Source organism: Giraffa tippelskirchi, chromosome 4, assembly GCF_054371585.1.
Source record: "Giraffa tippelskirchi isolate mGirTip1 chromosome 4, T2T-mGirTip1v1.2.pri, whole genome shotgun sequence".
NCBI lineage: Eukaryota > Metazoa > Chordata > Mammalia > Artiodactyla > Giraffidae > Giraffa > Giraffa tippelskirchi.
Window position 1 is genome coordinate 54,793,331 of NC_137278.1, and position 25,135 is coordinate 54,818,465.

Below are 25,135 nucleotides of genomic sequence, written 5' to 3' on the forward strand. Positions count from 1 at the left end.
AAATGGTCCACATTAAAAAAAAAAAAAAAGGCACAAACCCTCAAGACCTAGAATGGTTCTAGCACCTTGCATGCCCTCCGGGCTGGGTCCCTCTCCCCATCATGGGGCTGGCCAGGCTGTAAAGGACTCCTTGGACAGAGTCCAAACCCAGACTATCTTCTACCAAAACCTCTCAGTTCAAAATGGACCCCTGCGTGCCCCACTTTGGGAAGGAATCTGATGAACGCATGCGCTCTGCGGTGGGAACAGCTGTGACCTTGGTGGGAACAGGCCACCAGGCCACTGTGTTGGAGAAGGGCAGCTTGTCCACACACTGCCTCACCTGAATCTCACAAGGGTCTCTGCACTGAGGGCAGGGGGGCTCCCAACTTGCCTCAGTTGGACTCTCAGGTTGCAGCGTTCAGCAGAAGGGGAAGGAGGGGAGACCTGATAAAACAGAGAGGAAGACTCTGGGGTCCCCCAATTTTGTAGGCCCTGCATCCGAGCCCAAGGCTGTGACCCTGCCCAGAGCAATGAGCTGAGGCTCTAGGCTTGGCCCTCCTGCGGCCAAAATTCCATCTATGTCTGCACTCGGCCAGAGTACGTATATCAAGTGTATTGTTTTGCTCATTTGGCCGTGCCCCTTCAATAACATTTTATGAACATCTACTGGGTTGGCCAACAAGTTCGTCTGGGTGTTTCCAAACATGCACGAACTTTTTGGCTAACCTAATATTTTGTATCAGGCACCATGTTGTGACATGGAGATAGAGAGATGAACAAGCTCTATTGATAAAGACATGTCATAAGACATTCTGAATTTTACTCTCCCCCCAAACACTCATTTGGGTTGCTTTTCACTCACACATCATCTTAAGTTGGTAGCTGGGTGTTTTGTGTGTTTTGTTTAATCCCTAGACATGATCTTATTTCTTCTATTCCCAAATAAAAGTGGTAGGGTCTTTTTCATCCCTTGGTAAGTAGCTAGATGCTATCTAGTGGCTTCTCCTGCCTGTTTGATGAAGGGAGGTCTCCCCTCCTCAGGCGCTCAGGAGATGTTGGATATCCCAAGAGATGCCACTCCCAGGAGCCCCAGATCTACAGGGCAAAGCCCTCTGTGAAAACACACGCTCCACCCTGCAGCCCCCGATACCGTGTACCTCCAGGGGGAACTCCGTATTTCGAGGTGCTTTAAACTTGTACATGAAGTCCAGCAGGTCTTCCTCTTCCTCATCAGAAAACGCCAATGGGTTTTGGACCTGGTGGGGCCCCCAGGCCTTCACACCACCCTCATTCACATCGCCCTCAACCACTGAATGGCCATTTACAATCTACGCAGGGGAGACAAAATACAGCAAGGTGGGATCAGTGTAGAAAGGAGCGAAGAAAGGCAGGCCAAGGTTAGGCACACAGCACGGCAAGCCAGGCCAGTTAGGAGAACTGAGGCCCCGACATCTTCCCGGAACGTTGCAGGGGATCCAGGATCACTGCAACTGTGAGACGCTATGCACAGGAACAAGCGCAGGCTTCAGAATCTACTGACAAGCTACCAGGGGGAGGTGGGGGTCCAGGTTGGGGTACCTCTGTCTTAACAGATGGGTCACACCCTACAGCTTAGAGCTGTGAGGCCACACCAGAAGAACACCAGGAGGAAAGAATATCCTCTGGCAAGGATGGTGGCAGTGACTTCCGGAGGGGAATAACACAGTTTTCTGCATGATACATACAAGCTGATGGTGCCTTAATTATACTTGCACATACAGCTCCGAGCTGTCCTTAAGAGAGAAGATGTAAAATGCCAGGAAGCCTTCAGAGAGAACCTTAAGCAATGTAGATTTTTCATTTCAAAGGCCAAGTGCTAGATAGAGAAGCAAAGGAGACTGGTGGAAGGAGAATCTAGCAGCAGTCTTCCCCTCAAAAGCAGCAGCGAGATTCCTGTTTTGGTCTGCCATGACTAATCCACATGGAAAACTCCAGAACTTATTTGTGTCACGGTTGTTGTTGTTCACTCAGTCATGTCAGACTCTTTGTGACCCCGTGGACTGCAGCACGCCAGGCTTCCCTGTCCTTCACCATCTCCCGAAGTTTGCTCAAACTCACATCCATTGAGTCGGTAATGCCATCCAAACATCTCATCCTCTGTCACCCACTTCTCCTCCCACCCTCAATCTTTCCCAGCATCAGGGTCTTTCCCAATGAGTCAGCTTTTCAAATCAGGTGGCCAGAATATTGGAGCTTCAGCTTCACGTCACTGAGTATTTCTGCAACATCGAATGTGGAGCATATTCCCTGTCAGCTGGCCATGTGATCCTATCTCAGTTGAGATATAAAATACTTCCTGTCCCAGTCTATCTGACACTCAGAGACATATCTTTCTAGGCTTCATATATTGTTTTTACCTAGAACCACACACAGAAGGCAGAGCCAGGGGGCCCTCAGATCACCTGATTCGATCACCCAAGGCCTGCAGACAGAAACCAGAGCTCTTTCTGGGACACGCTGCTACTTCTCCTAAAAACATGTTCAGCCACCAAATGTGTTCTCCCCATCAAAGGGGGTATGACTGCATCCAGCGTGGACTTCATAAAACTAATAGTGGGAGCCTAGTCTTGAGCCGCTTTCCCAGTCATTGCTGCTATACTTCTAATAAACAGCAGGGGGCAGCATGAGCGCACAGTCGTCTTAACCACGCATTTCAAAGCAGAATTGTAGACTGGGAGCGACCGGCTGAGACAGGATAGAGCCGAGCCTGAGATTGTTAACCTGCCTTTGCATTTGTTGCTCCTGTGCATCCCCCAACCTGTTTCCTCTGGGTTTAGGCTCTCTCTGGTCCCTTCCCCTGCCCAAGTCAGCTGCATCGTTAAGATGGTTGAACGTGAAAACTGGTCAGTCTGGCCTTCCTTCAATGCTCTGGTCTTCCCTGGCCTGTCAACTCACCCAAAAGGTCTTCGAATGTGTACCACATGGCTTGTGCCTTGAGCCCTCGTTCTCCTGTCCATCAGTTTCTGCCTCAGCTTCAAAGAAAGTGTCCTGAACAGCTGATCCAGGACTGCGCCCACAGTGGCCACCCATCCACTAAAAGAGGTGGAGTCCTGATATCATCTCAGAGGGCTCAACTCTTGTCCCAAACACAACTCAACACCCATCAGAAGGACATGCCTCAGAACACCTAACAGGAGAACAAAGAGGCCTGCCTAGGACCAAAAGACCAGAGCAGAAGCAACCTGCCCAGGTCTGCCCCAGCACAAAATCCCCTATCTTAAAAGCAGACTAGGGTTTGAGTCTGTGCTTCTGGACATGAGGTTCCCTCTAAATTCAGGGCCATGGCTTTCTCTCTACATATCACTCTGGGGTTCAGAAGGCAGCCCAGAGTCACCAAAAGATCCTTAGGCATGGAACAGTTCAGCCTGCTCACCCAGTCTGGACTCACTGGGACTGAGCAGTGAACTCACACACTGTCAGAATAACAATAATAACAACAACAACAAGTGCCATCTCAAGAATGAAGCAAAAATGCTTTTAGTTAGTTCTCCACTGCATCCTTGAGCATGGACTAAATAAATGGTAGAAAAGAAGGGCCACGAGGAGTGATGGAAGTCCAGAGATCCAGGCAGGAATGGAAAACAAGGTTTCAAGTCAGCAGAGGTGAGGAGTGAAGGAAGTCAGTGTGGGCAGCTCGGGGACCAGAAGTATCTTCTAATAGAAGACACAGAGAGAACCTGTCGAAAAGAGGAGAATCCTACTGGTCACTGTGTTCGTGGAGAGTTTTTGCCAAGAATGTCATTTGTAATATTCTGCTTGACTCTCAGGACCCAGGAGACGAAACACTGTAGACAAGGTAAGCGTCTGAGCCTCCAGATGTCTACCGTGTTGTGACAATGAATCTCTTATTTATTTTTGGCCGCGCTGGATCTTTGTTGCTGCACACAGGCTGCACATGGCCTTTCTCTAGTTGCAGCACACGGGCTTCTCATTTCGGTGGTTTCTCTTGTTGCAGAGCACGGGCTCTCGGGCATGCAGACTTCAATAGTTGCAACACATGGGCTCAGTAGTTGCGGCTTCCAGACTCTAGAGCGCAGACTCAGCAGTTGCGACATACAAGCTTAGCTGTCCGGTGACATGTGGGATCTACCCAGACCAGGGATCGAACCCATATCCTCTGCTTTAGCAGGCATATCCTTAACCACTGGACCACCAGGCAAGCTGGACAATGAACTGCTTAACTGCATTTTCCTCTTTGTGCTGGCTGCGAGGAAGCCCAGCATCTCAGACTGTCTTTGACTTTGTGACAAACACCTATATTTTTCTTCTCATTCTGACTCCATCTTACCTGCCTCCTCCCTTCCCCTCCAAGCTCCATTTTTCTTATTTGGTTTGATCTATCATCTGTATTTCCACAAGCAGACTTAAATCCTTTAGGGATCAGGGAGGAGTATCAGTGAAGAAATAAACTCCACAGAACATGGTCTCATCTTTATGGGCACCCAGATGAAAATAAGTGGCTGAGCAGAAATGTGGTGCTGGGCCTCCTTGCGCTCCTCTTCCTGTACATCCAAACAGAATTTGTGATCCAACAGGTCCTCACCCAAAAGGGTGCTACTGTCTACATCTTAATACTCTGATGGCTCCTGAAGACAACTTGTATGAGGGGAGCGTCTCATGCAAGGTCATGGCCACAGCCACCTGCAAACCTCAGGGGATGGCAGGCCAAGCCCTCAAGCCCAAAGAGCTGACCACAGTGGCCAGGGCTGGGTGGTCTCCAGGAAAAGACGGGGTCACTCTTATTTTCCTCAGTGGGGGAATGAGTGTGTGGCCTTGGCTTACTTTCTGTGTTAGCAAACATGCGTAGAAACAGGCTGGAAAGCGGCTGCACCTCTGCTCTCTGTGGGGAGAGCAAGGAGGGAGAAACTCCCAGCCCTTCAGGGCTGAGCTGATCCATCTGCAGGAGCCCCAGGCCTCCCCACACCCCTCCCCCAGTGCAGCAAACACCCTGGGTTAGCGAACACTTCCACACAGCACACATTAGTGGGAGCCACTAATCAAAGTCAGCAAACACGTTTGAGGAGAGCACGCCCATCTGGACCACTTACATCCGAGTCCCCAACAGCCACCGAAGAGAAAGGAAAGAATATCCTGTTAAGGAAGGACCTTTGGGGATGAAACTCACACACATGTGCAAGTGTTTGTGCACACCCGCACACACACACACACACACACTCACTCACTGCCCACGCTCCAAACCTCTGACAGCTCCTGCTACTGAGGAAAGAAACTGCCCCAGGGCCCCACTCACAAAGAGATGCAATTCTCTCTCTCTTTTAATAGGATAAAAAGGGATGATTCTGCTTTTTAAAATATGTCCCATCTACTTGATTTTAAAAAGGGGGGGGACCCACCTCTATGACTCATTTCAAGCAGTGACAGAATTCAGTCTTCAGTTCTAAATAACATCAAGGTAGGCAGAGAGAAAAGCGGGGAGAAAGGGCGGTAGGGGTGGGAGACAGAGATAATAATAGAAGCACAGAAAAAGAGAGACAGATGTGCAGGAAACAACAGGAAACGGCTGACAGATAGGCAGGAATGGAGCAGAAAGTTCTCTTGGGACATGAGAGGCATGGATGAAAATCATTTCATCATTTCAGGGGACCAGGAGGGCCCCTCTGACCAGAGCATCTGTGATCTGCAGCATCGGTGCCCCAGTCCCGGGTGTGAGACATACCTCCCCCGACACCATCTGCTGACGCTTCACAGCCAGCACTCTTCATGGGTCAGAGCTGGAAGGGTCCCGGGAGCCTCGCGTTTAATCCCTCACCCCATTTTACAGAGGAGGCGACTGAGGCCTAGAGAGTCGAGAGGCTTTCCCACCATCACAGAGGGAAATGGTGCAGATGACTCACTAGCTGTTTCCTTGCAAGCAGACCTTAGGGAGATAGGGTAGAACTCCAGGGCCTTGGATGTTCAGAAGGCTGAGAAAAGCAGGGCTGGGGCAGAGGCTCCCAGATTATGACTCTGAGCAGGTCCACCCCAGCCTGAGGCCTCCACTGAGCCCTACTTGCAGCCCCATCCCCAACAATCCCCATCCCCACAGCTCCCGGGAAGGCCAGACTCTACTCAGTGCTCACTAACAGCTATAATTCTATTTTAAATTATATTCTAATGTCCTAGAAAGGCAGGCTTTGATGATGAAATCACCAGGTGTCACGGGGGTGGCAGGGGAGGGGGACTTCCCAGAGGGCAGCTTGGAGCAGGCCCACCGGGCAAGAGCAGAGAAGAAGGCTTCTCTCCTTTCCCAGGTCCCCAAGATGACAGGATCCCATAGGGAAAAGCTTTCTGTGGCTTAAGGTATTTACAAACTCCAAATTGTAGGGGGATTAGGTCAAAATAAACATAACTGCCTGAGGTCACTGGAATGGTTGTTTTCCACGAACTAGTGCGTCCAGCGGGCTTCCCAGGTGGCACCAGTGGTAAAGAACCCACCAGCCAATGCAGGAGACGTAAGACATGCGGGTTTGATCCCTGGGTTGGGAAGATCTCCTGGGAAAGGGCATGGTAACTCACTCCAGTATTCTTGCCTAGGAAACGTAATGGACAGAGGAGCCGGTGGGCCATGGTCCATAGGGTCACAAAAAGTTGGACACGACTGAAATGACTTAGCAGCAGCAGCGTCCAGCAGACCTGAGTATTATGTGCTAGTCCTGGACACAGCTGTGTGCAGCCCCTGGGTTTCTTTCATCCTTGTTGAGCATAGGTACACTCCTCTGTTCTGGCAGGACGATGGTCCCCACAGCCTCCTGCTCAGGAATCTTTAGACCATCCATTCTCATTAGGCTCATGGCCCCTGAAACCCTCAGGTCCTCTACAGACCTTTAAAAATCCGAGAGCTGAAATGTCTAAGGCAGGGGTCCCTAACCTCTGGGATCTAATGCCTGATGATCTGAGGGGAAACTGATATAATAATAATAGAAATAAAGTGCACAATAAATGTAATGTGCCTGAATCATCTTGAAAGCATCCATCCACAACCCCAGTCCATGGAAAAACTGTCTTCCATGAAACCAGCCCCTGGTGCGAGAAAGGTTGGGGACCACTGATCTAAGGGACTCCCCTGGCAGTCCAGCGGTTAAGGCTCCGCATTTCCACTGCAGGGGGCACTGGTTCAATCCCAGGTCAGGGAACTAAAAATCCCCCATGCCATGTGGTGTGGCCAAAAAAAGAAGAAAAAAATGTCCTAAAACTGAAGACATAAAGGGAAAAGAGGATCCTTCTTAGAACACAGCTCCATGTCTTCCTGTTCGCCACTTCTGTGGGAAGCGTGAACCACATCTCGGTGGCAACAGGGCTGGGGGCACAGGCATCAATGGCACTAGGCTTGTCTCCCGCCTCCCCTACCCTCCACACCAGCCAGCAGCTGCAGGCCAGGGGTGGTCCCTCTTGCCTTCTGATCCAAAGGAAACTCCTTTAAGGGGTGGTAAGGGGGACTTGGGTTAGCCCAGCACCATCTCTGGTCCCTCACATGTTAAATCAAGGAAAGAGGAGGAGCAGGTCAGAAGAAAACAACACAGCCCAGACATCACCCTCACCCAGGAAAGGTGGCAGCAGGGGCCTTGCCCAGGCCTGGGAGAGCCCAGTCCCATCTCCCTGAGGCCTTCTGGCCATCACGGTCAGCATCATCACCATGATCATTCTTAAAAAAGCCCTTTCGCAGATATTGTCACAGCAGCACAGTGAGGTGGGGAAGCGGGGAGCTTTACCTCTATTGGAAGGAAATCCAGGCTTATGGTGGTTAGGTGATTGGCACATAGTTACACAGCTGGTAAGTGGCAAAGCAGGACCAGGGCTCCCTTGGCTGCACAAGGACGGAAACCCCCAGAACTGCAGGGCTCCATCACTTCCGGGGACCTGGGTAAGTGCCTGCACTCCTATCACCAAGAGCACGGGGAACTATGACTCGGTGATGGTTTTAAAGTATCTCCATATTCCTTGCTACTCCTCCCTCCAAGAGGTGGAGATGAATTCCCCTCCCCTTGAGGATGGGCTGGACTTAATGACTCACTTCCAACAAACAGAACAAGGCAGGAGTGGTAGTTTTGTGCCTTCTAAGACCAGGGCCTAAAAGGTGTTGTGGCTTCCCACCTGGCCTCTCTCTCCTGCATCACTCACCCTGGGTGAAGCCAGCCACCATGTGGTAAGGATGCTCAAGCAGCCCCCAGAGAGGCACGTGGTAAGGAGCTGAGGTCTCCAGCCAAGAGCCACAAGATGGCCATGTTCAGTCAAGCCTTCAGAAGCTGTGGCCTTCACTGACACCCAGACCATAACTCTTGAGAGTCCCTGAGCCAGAGACACCCAATTAAGCTGCTCCTAAATTCTAGCCTGAATTCGCTGTAAGATAATACACGCTTGCTATTTTAAGGAGTTAACCTCCTCATCCCACCCCACCCCCTGACCCTGCAGCTGAAAGGGAGCCCCAAGGTCAGACACCAGCTCAGGTTAGAGCCTCCTCCCAAGGCAGGTCTCACACGCTGCAGAGAGGCTGGCTGTGTACTCACCTTTCCGGGTCCTGCAGGTAGAGCAGCAGGTGCACACTGTGGGGACGGGGGCATCATCAGTGCTACCCCTCACCTGGACAGGAACCAGCCCCAGGCCAACAGGGAGGGCCCAGGGAAGTGTGGGCATCCCCACGTGTTCACTACAGGGGTCCCAGGAATGTGGGTCTCTGTAGAGACACCAAGGTGGGAGAGGGGATCACTCCAGATTCTGCTTCCTCACAGGTACTAGAAACTGCCCTTGTCTGGCACACAGAGGCCAGTCCTTGTGACCTGCTGCCCAAGGGAAGGGAGGGGATGAAGTCCAAGTTTCCTCTGAGAAATAACTCCAACTGCCCCTTCTCTCTCTCTCCCAGTTCAGCATGGCCTGCAGAAAACCTGCTCACACTGACCTCTGAACCCCCAAAGGGCTCTGTGTCTGGCCATTTGGCCCCAATAGCTAACTGGCTCCTACCTTACACAATCCACTGGTCTTGGTGCATATCTGGGCCTTGGTATACAGTGTGTATGTGTGTGTATGCACGCTCAGCTATGTCTGATTCTTTGTGACCCCTTTGACTGTAGCCAGCCAGCTTCCTCTATCTATGGGATTCTCCAGGCAAGGATACTGGAGTGGGTTGCCATTTTCTTCTCCAGGGGAACTTCCTAACCTCAGGATCAAACCCACATCTCCTGCATTGGCAGGGAGATTCTTTACCATTGAGCCACCTGGGAAGCCCTTGGTATACAGTAGGTGCTCACTAAATACAGGCTGTCTCCAAGTGTATGGAGGGCAAAGATCATTCTTTCAATTCCCTTTGTACCCTTCCCTGGGTTCAATGCCAGACTTGGAATAAATGATGTCTGACAAAATACCTCCCAGGCCATTTATTCTGTGGAGTGGGCCACAGAAATTGCATGGTGTTATTTTATACCAATGGGCATGTATATTTATAATTTACATAAATTATTACATAATCTCTTACTCAATTTTGTACTTTTTTCACTAGGCCTCACATTTTCAAACTCTACCTAAATGTGCATTGAAACTGTTGCTTCCAACAGCTGCACACAACTTCCTGGGGTGTGCAGCCACCGCCTCCTATCCAGCCTGTCTCCAATAGTGGCCTCCGGTCCAGGACCGGCAAATTATTAATACCTTAACTGCTCTCCTCACAACCCCAAGATGGAGGTCAAATAGGGATTCTAGTATCCCACCTTCAAAGGCAAAGGCTGAAGTGAACTGGGCTCCTTTCCTGGTCCAAGGACAAATCCTCTGATAGCGACCACCCAGGGAATCACTCTCAGGAAGGTTCTGAGATTGAATATAGGCTCGGTGGGAACAAGAGTGGTGACTGCTTGGTCAGCCTCGCTGCATTGCCATCTCTGCCCAGGCCCAGGGTCACTCAGTCAGGATGGAAGCCCAGACTTGGGGCCATTTCCCAGACCAAACCATTCCTAGTGTCCGAGGCCAGGGCCAGGAAGGGCACACCAGCTGGGCCTCCTTTGGCGGACTTCCTCCTAGGCACCCTGACCCTCCCCTCTGGGGTTATGACAACTCCAGAGCCTCTGACCTGGGTGCTTCTGCCCTTAACCTGGGCCATCTTTCACCTGTCTTTCTTTCTGAGCTGCCTTTTATTTTAGGCCCAGAACAGCTAGGGCAAAGGCAAATCAATGGTCCCTGTCCTTTCTGCTAGGTCAGCACCCCACTTGCTAGCCCTGAAATCATGGGTGCCATGGCCAAGGGCGGGCAGTGAGGAGAGTGTGTTTTGCTGCAGTACAGCAGGCTCTCTGGTTCTCCGTGAACTCCACTTGCTCAGCCTGCAGACCTGCAATCAGAGTGCTCCCCTGCTTTCTGGGGCATCACGGAACATGGAGGGGGGCAGGGCCAGGAAGACAAATCAGCCCAAGTCCGTTCCCATCGAGTGCTGGCCTGGGAAAATGTTCAAAGCCCAGGGGATGCCCCCATCACCTTCTCTTTTAACTGAAGTACAGTTGACTTACAATATTTAGTTTCAGGTGTACAACATAGTGATTCAATATTTTTTATAGCTCATACTCTATACAAAGGTGTTATAAGTAACACTGGTAAGACCACCTTGGTGGTCTAGTGGATAAGACTCTGTGTGTCCACTGCACGGGACACGATTCGATCCTGGTCAGGGAACTAAGATCCCACGTGCCACGTAGGGTGACCAAAAACGAAAAGAAAAATCTCACATAATACTGGCTATATTCCTGCACTGTACACTGCATCCTTGTAACCTATTTTATATTCAGCAGCCTATAGCTCTTAATTCTCCTCACCCATTTTACCCTCCCCCAACCTTCTCCTCTCTGGCCACCAGCAGTCTGTTCTCAGTACCTATGAGTCTGTTTCTGTTTCATTATATTCGTTTGCTTTATTTTTTAGATTCCACATATAAGTAAATACATACAGTGTTTGTCTTTCTCTGACTTATTTCAATAAGCATAATACCCTCCAGTTCCATCCATGTTGCTGCAAATGGCAAAATTTCATTCCTTTTTATGACTGAGCAATATCCATCTCCCTTTAAATCCTACCAGACCTCTCTTTTTCCCAGTTTTGCTGCTGCTAAGTCGCTTCAGTTGTGTCTGACTCTGTGCGACCCCATAGACGGCAGCCCACCAGGCTCCCCCGTCCCTGGGATTCTCCAGGCAAGAACACTGGAGTGGGTTGCCATTTCCTTCTCTACTGAATGAAAGTGAAAAGTGAAAGTGAAGTCGCTCAGTCTGTCCGATTCTTAGTGACCCCACGGACTGCAGCCTACCAGGCTCCTCTGTCCATGGGGTTTTCCAGGCAAGAGTACTGGAGTGGGGTGCCATTGCCTTCTCTGTTTCCCAGTTTTGAAGCTGCTGCAAATAATCCGCCAAGGGGAGGAGTAGGCAGGAGGCCTGGATTCTGGTCCTGTGTGGCCTTGGCACAGTATGTGACCTCTCTGAGCCTACTTCCTCTGCTTAGTTTGCCTCTATAATGACAACATAGAGAGAAAGGGACTGCAGGGCCACCTAGACTCACTTCCTGGCCAAAGCAGGAACTTTGTACATGACTAACTCTGGTTTGGGCCCTTCCAATGTCAGGGATCTCACTACTTCACAAGGCAGCCCATTTCCAACCTGGACACTTTAATATTAAAGTGCTTTTCCAGGTAAGTTAGACAGCAACAAGAACAGTAATAGCAGCTACTACTTAGAGTGCCGGGCATGACCCTAAGCACCTTTACATGGATTATTTCATTTGAATCCTCATGACAACTCTGCACATGGGGCTAGTCATTCCGTGTGTTCAGATAAGGACTCTGTGGTGCAGAGAGGATAAAGGGCTTGCCCCAGCCACACAGCTGGTAAGCGGCTGCCCCCTCAGAACTCTACCCTGTTGGTTTTAGCTCTGCCCGCTGAGCCTCACAGAATCAGGACCCTTTATCAAATCAAAGTGACAGCTTTCATTTGAGGCTCGGTAGCCCATAAACTCATCAAGGGTGGAGGCTCACATGCCCAGGAGCCTGGGAAGTCAGAGGCCAAAGATGCTCAAGGAAACCTGATGGCCAGTGGGTGAGTGGACAGAAGGCACTGACCTGGGAGTCGGGGGCCACAGGAGAATGCCACCAGCGGGTGCAAACCTGATGGCAGCCACCTTACCTGGGCCTTTGTCTCTTCATTGGTAAAATCAGATGGTGAGACTGAGTGATCCCCAAGCTCCCTTCCTGCCTGGCCTTTAGGGATTCCATACTGAGTTCTCCTGGCTATGGGACAGGGTTCCCCTACCCAAGGTAGATCTCACCCCCGTGGCCAAGCCTCCATCTCCTCAACCCTGGTAGGGCTAAAACATCTCTCTTCCAACAGAAAAGCCACAATCTTCAATCCTAGGTAGAGGGGACAATCCCGAGAGGGGAGGAAACTGGTGGATGCCAGGCCTGGCAGTGAGCTGGTCTCCTTTTCTGGGCGGGGAGCACACACTGTCATTCCCACGGCAGCCATGAAGCTCCTCTTCCCTATCCATGTCTTAGACCCTCAAGTTGGGTGGGCCTGGAAGGACCCCGTGCTCAGGACTCTAAGACGCCCCCTGCAGGCTGCATCTCACAGCACATGACTCAGGTCTAGGTGACCTGGACATCCCTGTTTATACATTTAAGGGCAGGTGAGCCACCTGGCACAGCCAGAGACTGCCACAGTGCCCCCATATCCACCCTCAGGCTCAATGTCCCATCAAGTGAGGGGGTGGAGGTGGAGATTCAGAACCATGCCCTGCAGCCCGCCCCCTCCCCATCAACCCTCTGCTGGCAGCAGCAGTGCTCAGCCCTATAGCCTCCCCTAGGAACAGTCTGGGGAACCAGAGGTCCTAGCCAGCTCCCTACCCCTCCAGTCCCTGACCCCAGCCTCCACAAACCAGAAAGCCATTGATGGATCAGACGTCGATGGGTCCCAAATGTGGCTGCACCTTGACAGTATCATGTATCAGGGTCTCATCCTCAACATACTGAATCCCCTGGGGGTGGGCCCAGGACTCTACACATTTAATAATAAGGTCCCATGTCATTTCTGGCACAGGGACCCCTCTCTACCAGGGCAGACAGGCAGAGGTGTGGTTTCATACAACCCTGGCCTCCACAGGAGTTAGATCTCAGGGCTAGTGTGGCCTTGGCACCTGGTGGCCCAGGGTGAGGTTTATGGGGGACACAAGGAGGGGACGAGATGGTAGAATGAGAAGACAGGAAACACCATGTCAAGAAAAGGGACCACGGGAGCTGTAAGCCCTGGGTGTGGGGGAGGAGACACTCAGGTGCTCGTGACAGGTGAGCCCTCCTGGGAGCCTGTGGACAGAGAGCAAGGAAAGAGAGAAAGCTGCCTTGGCCGAGGACAGTTGGGCTAGTCACCTCTAGGCTTGGTCTATGTACCACTACTCAACCACCCTCAACACCCTCCCAACCCAGATAATCAGATGGAAGAGGCAGGACCCTTGGTGTAGGTGACCTAACTCTGCCCCCATCAGAGTTCCCAAGGCCAGCTTCCCATCCTGGCCTGAGTGGCACTCAGTCCTTTGGCTGACCTGAATGGTCTGATGGGCATCTGTGTGAGTGGTGAGTCCTTGGGGAAAGGGTCCTAGGGTGGCCTGGGCCTCTCACTAGGAAAGCCAGGCCTAAGAGGTGGGAAAGAAGGGAAGTGAAGTGACACCTACCTGAGCTGCCAGCGCTCTCAGAAGCACTCCTGGACATCTTAGGCTGGCCGTGCTTGCCGCTGGCCCGTCCAGGGCCTGGTGGAGGGGGACTTGAGGGAGCAGGGGTGCCGTCTCCCCTGATGGTGGAGAGATCCTGCATGCTGAAGCTCCGGAGTCGCTCCGATAAGGCACCTTGTCCCTGGACGCAACACAGGAAGGACACCAGTCAGAGGCCTGCCCCAGGGACCAGGGGCAGCCGTGGGGGACACACACAGGAGGGGGCTCCCATTAGAGGCCTGCCCCATGAGCCAGGGACAGCTGTAGGGGACTCTGACAGTCAGCACAGTAGAGATCAAGCCCCTGAAAGGACTCCGCACAGGGCAGCTGCCCCATGTACTTGTGGGAAACACAGAGGGGGACCAGGCCCAGAATGTTCCAGGGCCTCTTATAGGCTCAGCCATTGTTTCTCTGCCTCCTGACTCTCCTCCCCTTCAGACGCCCCCACAATAAAGTAGGGCCTCAGCCAAACCCAGGGTGGAGCAAAACTGCCATTGCCTTCAGTCCCTGCTCTCCAGGGCTTGTCTGTGACTTCTCCAGCTTTACATAAATAAAAATCCTTATATAGCTACATTTTTCTCAATCCTCAGCACACAGGAATCTGGCCAGATCAGAACTTAATAATCTATATGTGCTCAGTCCTTAGTCTTTTCAAAGGAAATCGAATGCAGACAATATTTTTTAAATGTATGACAACAGCAATTTCTTTTATCTACTCATGTGATTGTCCATGAGTCACACTGACTGCCACTGGTGCATCTGAGCTTCATAAAATAGCCAAAGGTAATGAATCAGGAAGGAAAAAGATGATATTAAAAAAATAATAACATACATGCAACAAAACCCTGTTGACTGTAACCATTTCTGTCTTACTTGCTCAGTTGCTTCAGTTGTATCTGACTCTTTGCAACACTGTGGACCATAGTCTGCCAGGCTCCTCTGTCCACGGGATTCTCCAGGCAAGAATGCTGGAGTGGGTTGCCACGCCCTCCTCCAGGGATCTTCTCAACCCCAGGATCGAGCCTGCCTCTCCTGCGTTTTCTGCATCACAGGTGGATTCTTTACCACTTAGCCACTGGGGAAGCCCTTTACTGTCCTGAGGGAGTCACAGACATCATCTCAGGCAGAAACTGTTCTTTTGTTTAGGAAAGCAAGATTGATCCATTATATTTCTGAAAGGGAAGGGCCTTATTGTCTGGATGAGAGAATCTGTCATTGTGAAAAGGATCGTAAGGCAGGCACAGGGACGATGGCATTGTCTTAGGTGCACCTCCTTGGCTGGAGGACAGACTCCTGTTTGCAGAAAAGGAAACCTGAAGTGGGAGGGGCTGGTAGGAGACTTGGGTTATTGAGGATTGGGTTGGGACCTGGAACAAGCCGTGACAGGCAGATTTCCCTGGTGGTTCAGTGATTAAGAATCTACCTTGTAATGCAGGGGATGCACGTTCCATCTCTGGTGGGGAAACTAAGAGTCTATACATGGTGGAGCAATGAGGCCCCTGCAATAGCAAATAGTCTGTGCACAAGATCTAGAGAGTCCATGTGCCACAAAGAAAGATCCTGTGTGATGCAATGTCTCCTGGAAACTAACAACAACGTAAAGAAAACTATCTAAGTAATCAAATACACATACAATTAGAATATGAAATCCAGGCAAAGGGTATTTAGAGGGCATTCTATGAAAAAGGTGGGCTTTCCACGTAGCTCTAGTGGTAAAGAACCCACCTGCCAGTGCAGGAGACATAAAACATATGGGTTTGATCTGGGTTGGGAAGATCCCCTAGAGGAGGGCATGGCAACCCACTGGAACATTTTTGCTTGGAGAATCCCATGGACAAAGGAGTCCGGTGGGCTATGGTCCATAGATTTCCAAAGAGTCGGACACGACTTTAAACAACTTAGCACGAATGCACATGTGAAAAAGGTAGAAATTGTCCTGGTTGCCTCAATTATTGCCCTGGGATGATGGTGGGCAAGGGGTTTGAGGCTTAACCTATCAGATATGACAGCTTGGTAGTCTTTGCCAAGAAAATGAGGGCAGGACCGGCTGCCCAGTATAAACCCCTCCAAATCCACCAGTCAATGACCCATGATATTTCTACTCAGAAACATTCATGATGACATCTAGAATTTAGAAGAAATGAGACTAAAGAACAAAAACTGATCCTGAAAAGAGGGAGGAAATGTTCTGATAATTATAATGGAGTAATTCAATATTAGGTTAACATTCATGAAAACAACTTATAAATTTGCTCCTTCATTCATTCTTCCATTTATTCCTTTATCTATTTCACAAAGATTTATCAAGGATTGGCTATGGGCAAGACACTCTGCTAGGTGTTACTAGGAAGTACCAAAAACATAGCTTGATTTCTGACAAAATGTAAAAAGACAAATGGACAAATAACCATTCAGAAGTGCCATACCAGAAACTACAGAAAATGAAGATTAAGAACTGCACAGAAGTAGAGAATGGACATATGAACACAGCAGGGGAAGGGGAGGGTGGGACAAATTGGGAGATTAGGATAGCCATATATACACTACCATGTATATATTCCCTGGGAGCTCAGATGGTAAAGAATCTGCCCACAATGCAGGAGACCCAGGTTTGATCCCTGGGTCAGGAAGATCACCTGGAAAAGGGAATGGCTACCCACTCCAGTATTCTTGCCTGTAGCATCCCATGGACAGAGGAGCCTGGTGGGCTATAGTCCATGGGGTCCCAAAGAATTGGACACAATTATGCGACTGACACTACATGTATAAAGTCGATAGCTAGTGTGGAACTGCTGTATGGCAGAGGGAGCTCAGTTTGGCGCTCTGTGACAACCTAGAGGGGTGGGATGGGGATCAAGTGGAAGGGAGGTGCAAGAAGGAGGGCATATATGTATTCATGTAGCTGATTCACTTCGTTGTACAGCAGAAAAGAAAACTCCAAATGCATTTGACCACAGTGAGACAGACTGTTAACTGACCATCCAAAAGTCATCCCCAATCCCATTCTCAAAATGGTGAGAAAAAACAGATTTCCCAAACTCCCTTCTACCTACTATGCATGGCCATGTGATGCAGTTCTGGACAATGGGAGGTAAGGGGAAACCTGCTAAGGGATTTCTGGGGAGATATTTTCTCTGTCTGACATGCAGGAGGAGAAAGGCCTGACCCTGCTTCCTGCTTTCTGCCTTTGAGTGTGGGAACCGCTACCTTGTGACAAGAAGACTCACCAAGACATTCACCTGGAGCCTTGGCATCACTAAGACACCGGGATACTGACAGTGTCCGCCTACTCCTAGACTTCTTGTGAATGATGCTCATCAGTTATAAGACATATATTTTTTTCACCTCTGAAATTAGGGTGAGTCGTACGATTGTTTGCCTTATTCTTGTTGTCACTGCTTACATACGAATGCACTAGGTCGTTATTCCCGAAGGCAGGGCCAGACAAAGGAAACTCTAGACCGGTCACTGTTAACAAACCAAGACCTACTGGAAGAAGGATTATGAGCCCAGGTTATTTAAAACACATTCCATTGACACTTTCCAGTAAGATGCAGAAAGTGGCAGAATGGGAAAAACAGCAACATGGATGAAAATCTCAGAGACAAAATATCTGCATCACTAGCACTCGGGAGAGCACAAAAAGTGATGTGGCTTCATCATATATGGATACTGATAAGTGATTCAAAAGAATCTTAGAAAGACTTCAACCAATTTACTGTGTCTATAGCTTCCCTTTACTGCATGTATGTAAGTGACAAACAGAAAAAATCTAAAGATTCCAAAAGAGTCGTTTTAATAAGTAGAAGTAGAGGAGTTCCTCGGTGTGTGTGTGTGTGTCAGTTGCTCAGTCGTGTCCAACTCTTTGCAACGCCATGGACTGTAGCCCGCCAGGCTCTTCTGTCCATGGGATGCTACAGGCAAGAATACTAGAGCAGGTTGCCATTCCCTTCTCCAGGGATCTTCTCAACCCAGGAATCAAACCCGGGTCTCCCACATCGTGGGCAGATTCTTTACCAAATGAGCCACCAGGGAAGCCCCAGTTATACCATGTTAATGGCCAAATAATTACATTTGTGAAAGTGCCTGCTGAAAAGTTACAGGGTTTCTTTTACTTATTAATTTTTAAAATATTTATTTATTATTTTGGGCTGCATCAGGTCTTAGTTACAGCTCGTGAGCTTCTCTCTAGTTGTGGCACAGGGACTTGGTTACCCCGTGGTACACGTGATCTTAGTTCCCCCACCAAGAACTGAACTCGAGTTCTCTGCATTGGAAGGTGGACTCTTAACCACTGGACCACTTAACCTCAGGTAAGTCCCATTACAGGATGTCTTTTAAAACAACTGTGTCAGGGTTCCCCAGTGGTTCAGTGGTTAAGAATCCATCTTGCAATGCAAGGGACATTGGTTCGATCCCTAGTCCAGGAAGATCCCACATGCCTCAGAGCAGCTAAGACTGTGTGCCACAGCTACCGAGCCCACACACTGCAACGACTGAAGTCTGTGTACCTAGAGCCTGTGGTCAGCAATAAGGAGCCCACACACAACGAATGAAGAGTAGCTACAAGTGAAGATTAGCCCCCACTCACCGCAACTACAGAAAGCCCAAGCACAGCAATGAAGACCCACCGCAGCCAAAAAATTAAATAAATAAATCTTAAAAAAAAAAAAAACAGTGCCAGAGGAGGGCGGGGGCAGAGGAATAAGACTGACTTTTCACCTGATGCTCTCTTTTGTACTTTTAGAATTGTGTACAATGAACATGTATCACCTTTAATGTAATAAATCATTACAGTTGCATTTCCAGTATCACCCACAGCACTCTTCCATGACCACCCTGTGGACCCAAATCTGTGAATATGAGGCTTGCATGATGCTGACAAATGCCATCTAGACCGAAAAAACAACATGAAATTATTTAAAACAAATGAGAAAAGAGGAGGAAGGAGTAGTTTCTCCAGAAATTGACATGTACTCACTCTCCAGCCTTGAGAGCCTGGTCTCAACTCTGCTTGGGGGACCTGGCCCATCAACTTGGTCCTGCTCAGCCTTGCAACCTCACTGGGAAGTTAAAGGGTTGAGTAAGATTCCCTTCTGGAATTCCCAACTGGAAAATTTTAACTTCAAGAATCTATGGCCTTCTCCTCTACAGTTGATTATGTGGTTCTGATTACAACCCTAAGATTTTCCAGAGTAATTTTAAAACCTCTAGAATAAATGTTGGGCCTCCCAAGGTAATTCTGAGGAAAAGTAAATAAAATTCTGGTATGTGTGTCTTTAAATTCTTGTATCAATTTCCTTCCCAGCCAACACCAAGTTTAGAATATGAACCACAGGAAAAGCTGGGAAGTCTGGAGCCCTTTCATGAGCCAAGGTCAGCCTACTTCAGGCACGTTATGAGCACCTGCGCCAGGACTGTCACACCACAGGTCTGCACTGCCTTCAGCATCTCACCCCTGGAAGAACCTCCCCGTGGCCCAGTATCATGGGACCAGAAAGGGAGATGTAGTCAGCCTTCCATGAAAATGAATCTCCTATTTGCATTCTGTCCTATTTTGAGCTCATTATTTCCCACCGTACTATAAGCATGGTCTACCCAGTCTTGTTGCAGTTGCTTGTTTACACACTGTCTGAACAGACTCAACCTTGCTTTTTTCCTGGCATGTCGATACCACGTGGCCCAGTGGCTCTCTCAGCTCCTTAAAATACCAGAAATCCCACAGAAGTATCTTGCGAGCAAGGAAGGGAAATCTATTCCTGATTATTTAAATTTTTTTTCCCGGCTAAAACACAGAAAACTGAACTTTAAGAGGCACACTGTGTCACTGAATTTTCTATTAATCCAAGATCTTTATTTTTGTGTGTGTGTTTCAATTTTATTGATGTCTTTTTTTCCATTTGTATTTTTTAATTTATTTAATTTACTTATTTGACTGTGTCCAATCTCATTTGCGGCACGTGGGATCTTCCTTGCGTCATTCTGGATCTTCCACTGCAGCACTCGAACTCTGCACACTGTCAGAGTTGTGGTGTAGCCACCATAGCCAGTTGTGGTGCACCAGCTTAGTTGCCCTGTGGCATGCAGGATCTTAGTTATCCAATCAGGCATCGAACCCAAGTCCCCTGCATTGCAAGGTGGATTCAGAACCACTGGACCACCAGAGAAATCCCTCCATTTGTACTTCATTACTACACTTTTTCTAATTTTGTAGATGGATTCAAGATATAAACCTTAGGTGCTTACAAGTACTTTCACATACATATCTATACTTAACATGTACTGTAAATTTTTTTTTAATTTTAAAAGATTTTTTATAATTATTTTTTACTGGAGTATAATTGATTTACAGTGTTAAGAATCTGAGATCTTTAATTCCTAATTCTTCCCCTAATTTGTAAGGAATAAGAAATCCATGTAGTCAACACACACCAAATTCTCTGTTTTCATGCTTTTCTTAGTCAGGGGAGCAAGTGTGTTCCTAGGAAAACCCACCAGACCTCTAGTAATCTGATACTCTAAGTAAGAAATTTACCACTGATAGAATACCTGCCATTACAGCCCACAGAGCCCTGATTTAACACAGTCACTAAATCTGGCTGCAGGCCCTTGAGGAGGTCCTCTTTCCCGGAGGGACACAGCGGGGAAGGGACACCAGGACTCCCACTGGGGGCTCCAGCAGGGCATAAAGTTTAGCACACCTCACCTCACATCATATCTAAGGCCTGTGACTGATGACAATGAGAATAAAGTCAGAAGGCTTCAGTGAGTCAGTCAGTTGATAACAAAGCCACCAGCAGTAACCACAGTTCCCACTGGCGATTCAAAGAGCGTGAGTGCGTCCTTCTAGATTCCCATGGGCTACCCACCTCACTGACACAGTTAGCCTCTACAGCTACACATGCTCCACACCAAGCCCGAGCAGGCTCCTTGGCAGCATGCTTGATGAAGGCAGGGGCCTCCGTTTCTGCCACAGAAGTGGGTTAACAAACAAAAGAGAAAGAGAATCCTTCCCACCATAGCGTCAACGGTAGCATCGATCATCAAATCCAATTCACTCTCCAGGCATCAAACAAACAAACAAACAAAAACAAATAAGTTAATCGCATGTTAGATGCCACCACGTTAACACAATAAGAGGCTCTGGGAGGAGGCTGACCCCGGCCCTGGGATTAACGCACATGTACACACACGGGTGTCGGCAGGAGGGACACCGGGCTTGGATCCAGACCATGGGCTGGTAGGCAGAGGTGGCTACTGGCCTCTCTCCCCGACTGGATCAGTTCGAAGTTAGTCACACCTCTCAACGGGGTTACCTGCCCTTCTCTGAGGTCCAAAGAGGAGACAAAAGGAAAAAGTCGAGCCACCTGATAAAGGGGAAAAGAAAAAAAAAAGCCATGGGCACCAAGCCTATGAAACGGGTTGAAGGGCACCATTCTGTTGTCCGGGCCTCAGACTCTCACTCATTCACTCATGTCTTCATTCCTTCATTCACCACCAATGCTGATAGTGTTCCTGAAGCTCGGAGGGAAGCCCAGTGGAGGCAAACAGAGATGAATATGAATCGTGACATGGTTCCTGCTGCCACTGTTCTTGCCTGGAGAATTCCATGGACAGAGGAGCCTGGCGAGCTACAGTCCATGGGGTCACAAAGAGTCAGACACAATTGAGCAACTAACACTTTCCTGCTTCTAAGGACCTCACAGTCTGGCCAGGCATCAAGACACAAATGCAAACAAGACAGCAAATGACAGAAGACAAAACACATGACAGACGTTCAAGGCACAGAGAGAAAGAGAGCAGTGTTGGCGGGAACACCCAGAGAGGCTTCGTCCAAGAGTTCAAACTTGAGTTAGAGACGAGGGCCGCACCATCAGAAATAGAGAGGAGGGATATTGTGGCCGGAGAGTTGTCAGAGCCAAGCTGTGAGAGTGGAAAACCTGGATTTGGGAAACTGAGATTGAAGCAATCAGAGAAGGGGCTCAGGTGCCTGGTGAGCAGCAGGAGGTAAGTCTGGAAAAACTGTACTTTGTCTAAACCTGGACTTCGATGAGAGTGCCACTGACGGTTTCTGAGTGGTGACCCAAGTGAATAAAGCGGGATTTCCACGGTGGCTCAGATGGTAAAGAACAGGCCTGCAATGCAGGAGACATGAGTTTGATCCCTGGGTTAGAAAGATCCCCTGGAGAAGGGAATGGCAATGCACTCCAGTATTCTTGCCTGGAGAATCCCCATGGACAGAGGAGCCTGGTAGACTACAGTCCAAGGGGTCACAAAGAGTCAGACATGACTGAGTGACTAGCACTGAAGAGTCATGAGAACATTCCAGATATAGTGTGTGGCTCACAGGGAGCATGGCCCCTGGTGTGTGCTCTGCCTTTCTTTCTCAAGTTGGAGCCAGGTACATGGATGTCGGCAGGAAAGACTGAAGTTCGGGATTTTGCTGATGGTCCAGCGGTTAAGACTCCAAGCTTCTACAGTTGGGGGTGAAGGTTCCATCCATGGTCTGGTAGCTAAGATCCCACATACCTCATGGCCAAAAACCCAAACCCAAACATAAAACAGAAACATTTGGTAACAAACTGTACAGAAATATTGTAACAAACTCAATAAAAACTTTAAAAAATGGTCCACATCTTAAAAAAAAAAAGGACTAGAAGTGCCTTTAATGGGAGATGAAGTGCAAAAATGAACATTAACTGGTGAGGGAAGGCTGGTTTGGAACACTGGCTGGATCTGAGGTGCCCACAATAGCTGCTGAGGAGGTGAGGAGCAGGATGGGAAATCAGGACATTGTGCAGGACGACGACAGCGCACGAATGAGCAGAGTCCCTGTAAACCAGAGCAGGGCCTGGTCCTCTGAGTCAGGTCAGCACCCCAGTGATGGGCTTTCAGGGTCACCAGGAAGGACTCCAGCTGTACCAGCCCTCACATGCAGAAGGTCACCATTGAGACCCAGCCAGAAGCTCTGTCTGGTCTGGGCTTCCTCCTGGGAGACACCAGGCCCTGAGGGAGCTTTGTGTGAAGGCAGATCCCTCTTCCGAGGTCAGGAGTGAAGTTGGGGACCCACGGGTGGGGCACCCACAAGACAGGTTTGCTCAGTGGAAAGTGAAGCTACATTTACAACTGCTCACTTCATCACAGTGATGAAGCTTCATCTGCTTTGCTTTTCAATATCCTCATTTCTTTTTTATTTCTTTTTATTGAAGTATAGTTGATTTATAATGTTATATTAGGACATTATGGTGCTGGAGAAGACTCTTGAAGTCCCTTGGACAGCAAGGAGATCAAACCAGTCCACCCTAAAGGAAATCAATCCTGAACATTCATTGGAAGGACTGATGCTGAAGCTCTGATACGCTGGCCACTTGATGGGAAGAGCCGACTCATTGGAAAAGACTCTGATGCTGGGGAAGACTGAGGGAAGGAGGAGAAGGGGGTGACAAAGGATGAAATGGTTGAATGGCATCATTGACTCAATGGACATGAGTTTGAGCAAACTCCAGGAGATAGTGAAGGACAGGGAAAGCCTGGTGTGCTACAGTCCATGAGGTCGTAGAGTTGAACATGACTTAGTGACTGAAAAACCAATTAGGACACAGTGATAAAGCTTTAGAGAAATTATCTTTAGTATCTTTAAAAAATTTAATTAATTCATTTATCTTTGGCTGAGCTGGGTCGTCACTGCTGCACTCGGGCTTTCTCTAATTGTGGTTAGTCAGGGCTACTCTCAAGTTGCGGTACTCAGGCTTCTTACTGCGGTGGCTTCTCTTGCTGCAGAGCACAGACTCTATGCATATAATCTTCAGTAGTGGTGGCACACAGGCTCACTTGCCTTGTGTTATGTGGGATTCTCCTGGACAAAGGATTGAACCCATGTCCCCTGCACTGGCTGGTGAACTCTTAACCACTGGACCACCAGAAAAGTCGCTATCTTTAGTATCTTAAGGTAACTTGTGACCCACTTCCCAGCATTTAAGTGTGGCCCAAGCCTTGCCTGAAGAGCTGGCAGACAACCTTAAAAGTGCCCAGGGTTGGTTCTAGAATTCTCAGTGGCAGACTGGCATCTCTCAGGCCCTCAGCCCTGGGTCCTCCTGGCCAAGGGGTGAGATCCAAGCAGAACGTGGTTAAGGAAGCATCGGTCTGGTGTGTGTGGAGGGGAGGGGGCTGTGGGGGTGTCTGGAGTGATGCAGGAACAAGCGACTGGCAACTAGAGTCTCACTCTCAGCCTAGCTAGGCATCTAACAGCTGTGTGACCCTTGGCAGCTGCTCGGCACTAGGATCTCTGTGTTCTCCCCTGTGCAGTGAGGGGCTACGGAGGGCGGCATCTAAGGCTCCTGTTCTAGTCACTCACAGGGTGACATTCTCTCTCTCTCTCTCGGTGGGGAGTGGGGGCAGGGGCTCATGTGTTATACAGAAGCTGCTGCCGAGGCACTGCCCGCCTCAAGGCTGAACAGGTGGCAGAAGTCGAGCCCAGAGTAAAGAGGGACCTGAAGCCCAGGGAGGGGGAGTGTCTCTCGCAGGGCCACACAGCACAGGCAAGGTGGACAGAGCACAGGCAACGCCCAGCTGTGCTCATGCTGCTACACCCAGAGAAAAGACGGGATCGTAAATCACGCTGTGATGCCAGCGTCGGACTTGTTTCTTTTATTTGGTTCATCAGTGAGTGAAGATCATGATCAACCTCAGGGTGTAAACGGACACAGGAGGAGTGACTGACAGGCAGCCTCCGCATGAGCTCTGCATCCTAAGAAGTCTCTGTGGACATTGCCTCATGATTATTTTGCGGCAGATACCATCATCATGCCCATTTTGCAAATGAAGAGACTGAGGCTCACAGAGATGCAATAGCAAGCGAAGGAACTGAGGTTTGTTGTTGTTGTTTTGCCTCACAGCATGTGGGATATTAGTCCCCTGACCAGGGATCGAACCCACACTCCCTGTATCAGAAGCAAGGAATCCTAACCACTGGACCACAAGCGAAGTCTTGGAGCTGGGATTTCTAACATGGCTCTGCTTATTTTCAAAGTCCACACTTGATACTAAGCATTGCTCTTCTGGCTGTGACAGCTAAAAATAGGTACAACTTTCCTGCATTCCTTTACTATTTACTGTGTAACTAGTAGGGATGCAGACAAGACATGGCTATTAATGACGGCAAGAGGGCCACTGGGGGACCATGAAGTGAGAGACTGGTTTCACCAGGAATTTGAGGAGGCAGCTGTGGAGGACGTGGCTCTTGATTTTGAAGGGTGGATAGGATTTCAAACAGTTGGGAACAGAGGCAGATGAAGAATCAGCATCAGAAGAGGTAGGAAAGGAAAAACTCTAGAAATAGCCTGTTAGTCACTCAGTCATGTCCAACTCTTTGCAACTCCATGAACTGTAGCCCGCCAGACTC

General features: G+C 49.2%; 1 protein-coding gene across 15 annotated transcripts in view; it reads right to left on the reverse strand.

Annotated features, from left to right (window-relative positions):
- The window catches only part of REEP1 (receptor accessory protein 1), a 127,425-nt gene that overhangs the window by 4,417 nt on the left and 97,873 nt on the right, over positions 1-25,135 (reverse strand). Inside the window, exons 6-10 of one of the 15 annotated variants that reach the window (XM_081592875.1) lie at positions 20,916-21,101; positions 13,699-13,876; positions 8,526-8,561; positions 1,140-1,291; positions 323-426 (exon numbers count right to left, since the gene is read on the reverse strand). In XM_081592875.1, the coding sequence (XP_081449001.1) occupies positions 323-426; positions 1,140-1,291; positions 8,526-8,561; positions 13,699-13,876; positions 20,916-21,101 (656 nt within the window). Of the gene's footprint in view, positions 1-322; positions 427-1,139; positions 1,311-8,525; positions 8,562-10,532; positions 13,334-13,698; positions 13,877-20,915; positions 21,102-25,135 lie in introns of those variants that run through there. The other 14 variants (XR_014082751.1, XM_081592869.1, XM_081592866.1 and 11 more) reach the window with 14 other exon arrangements.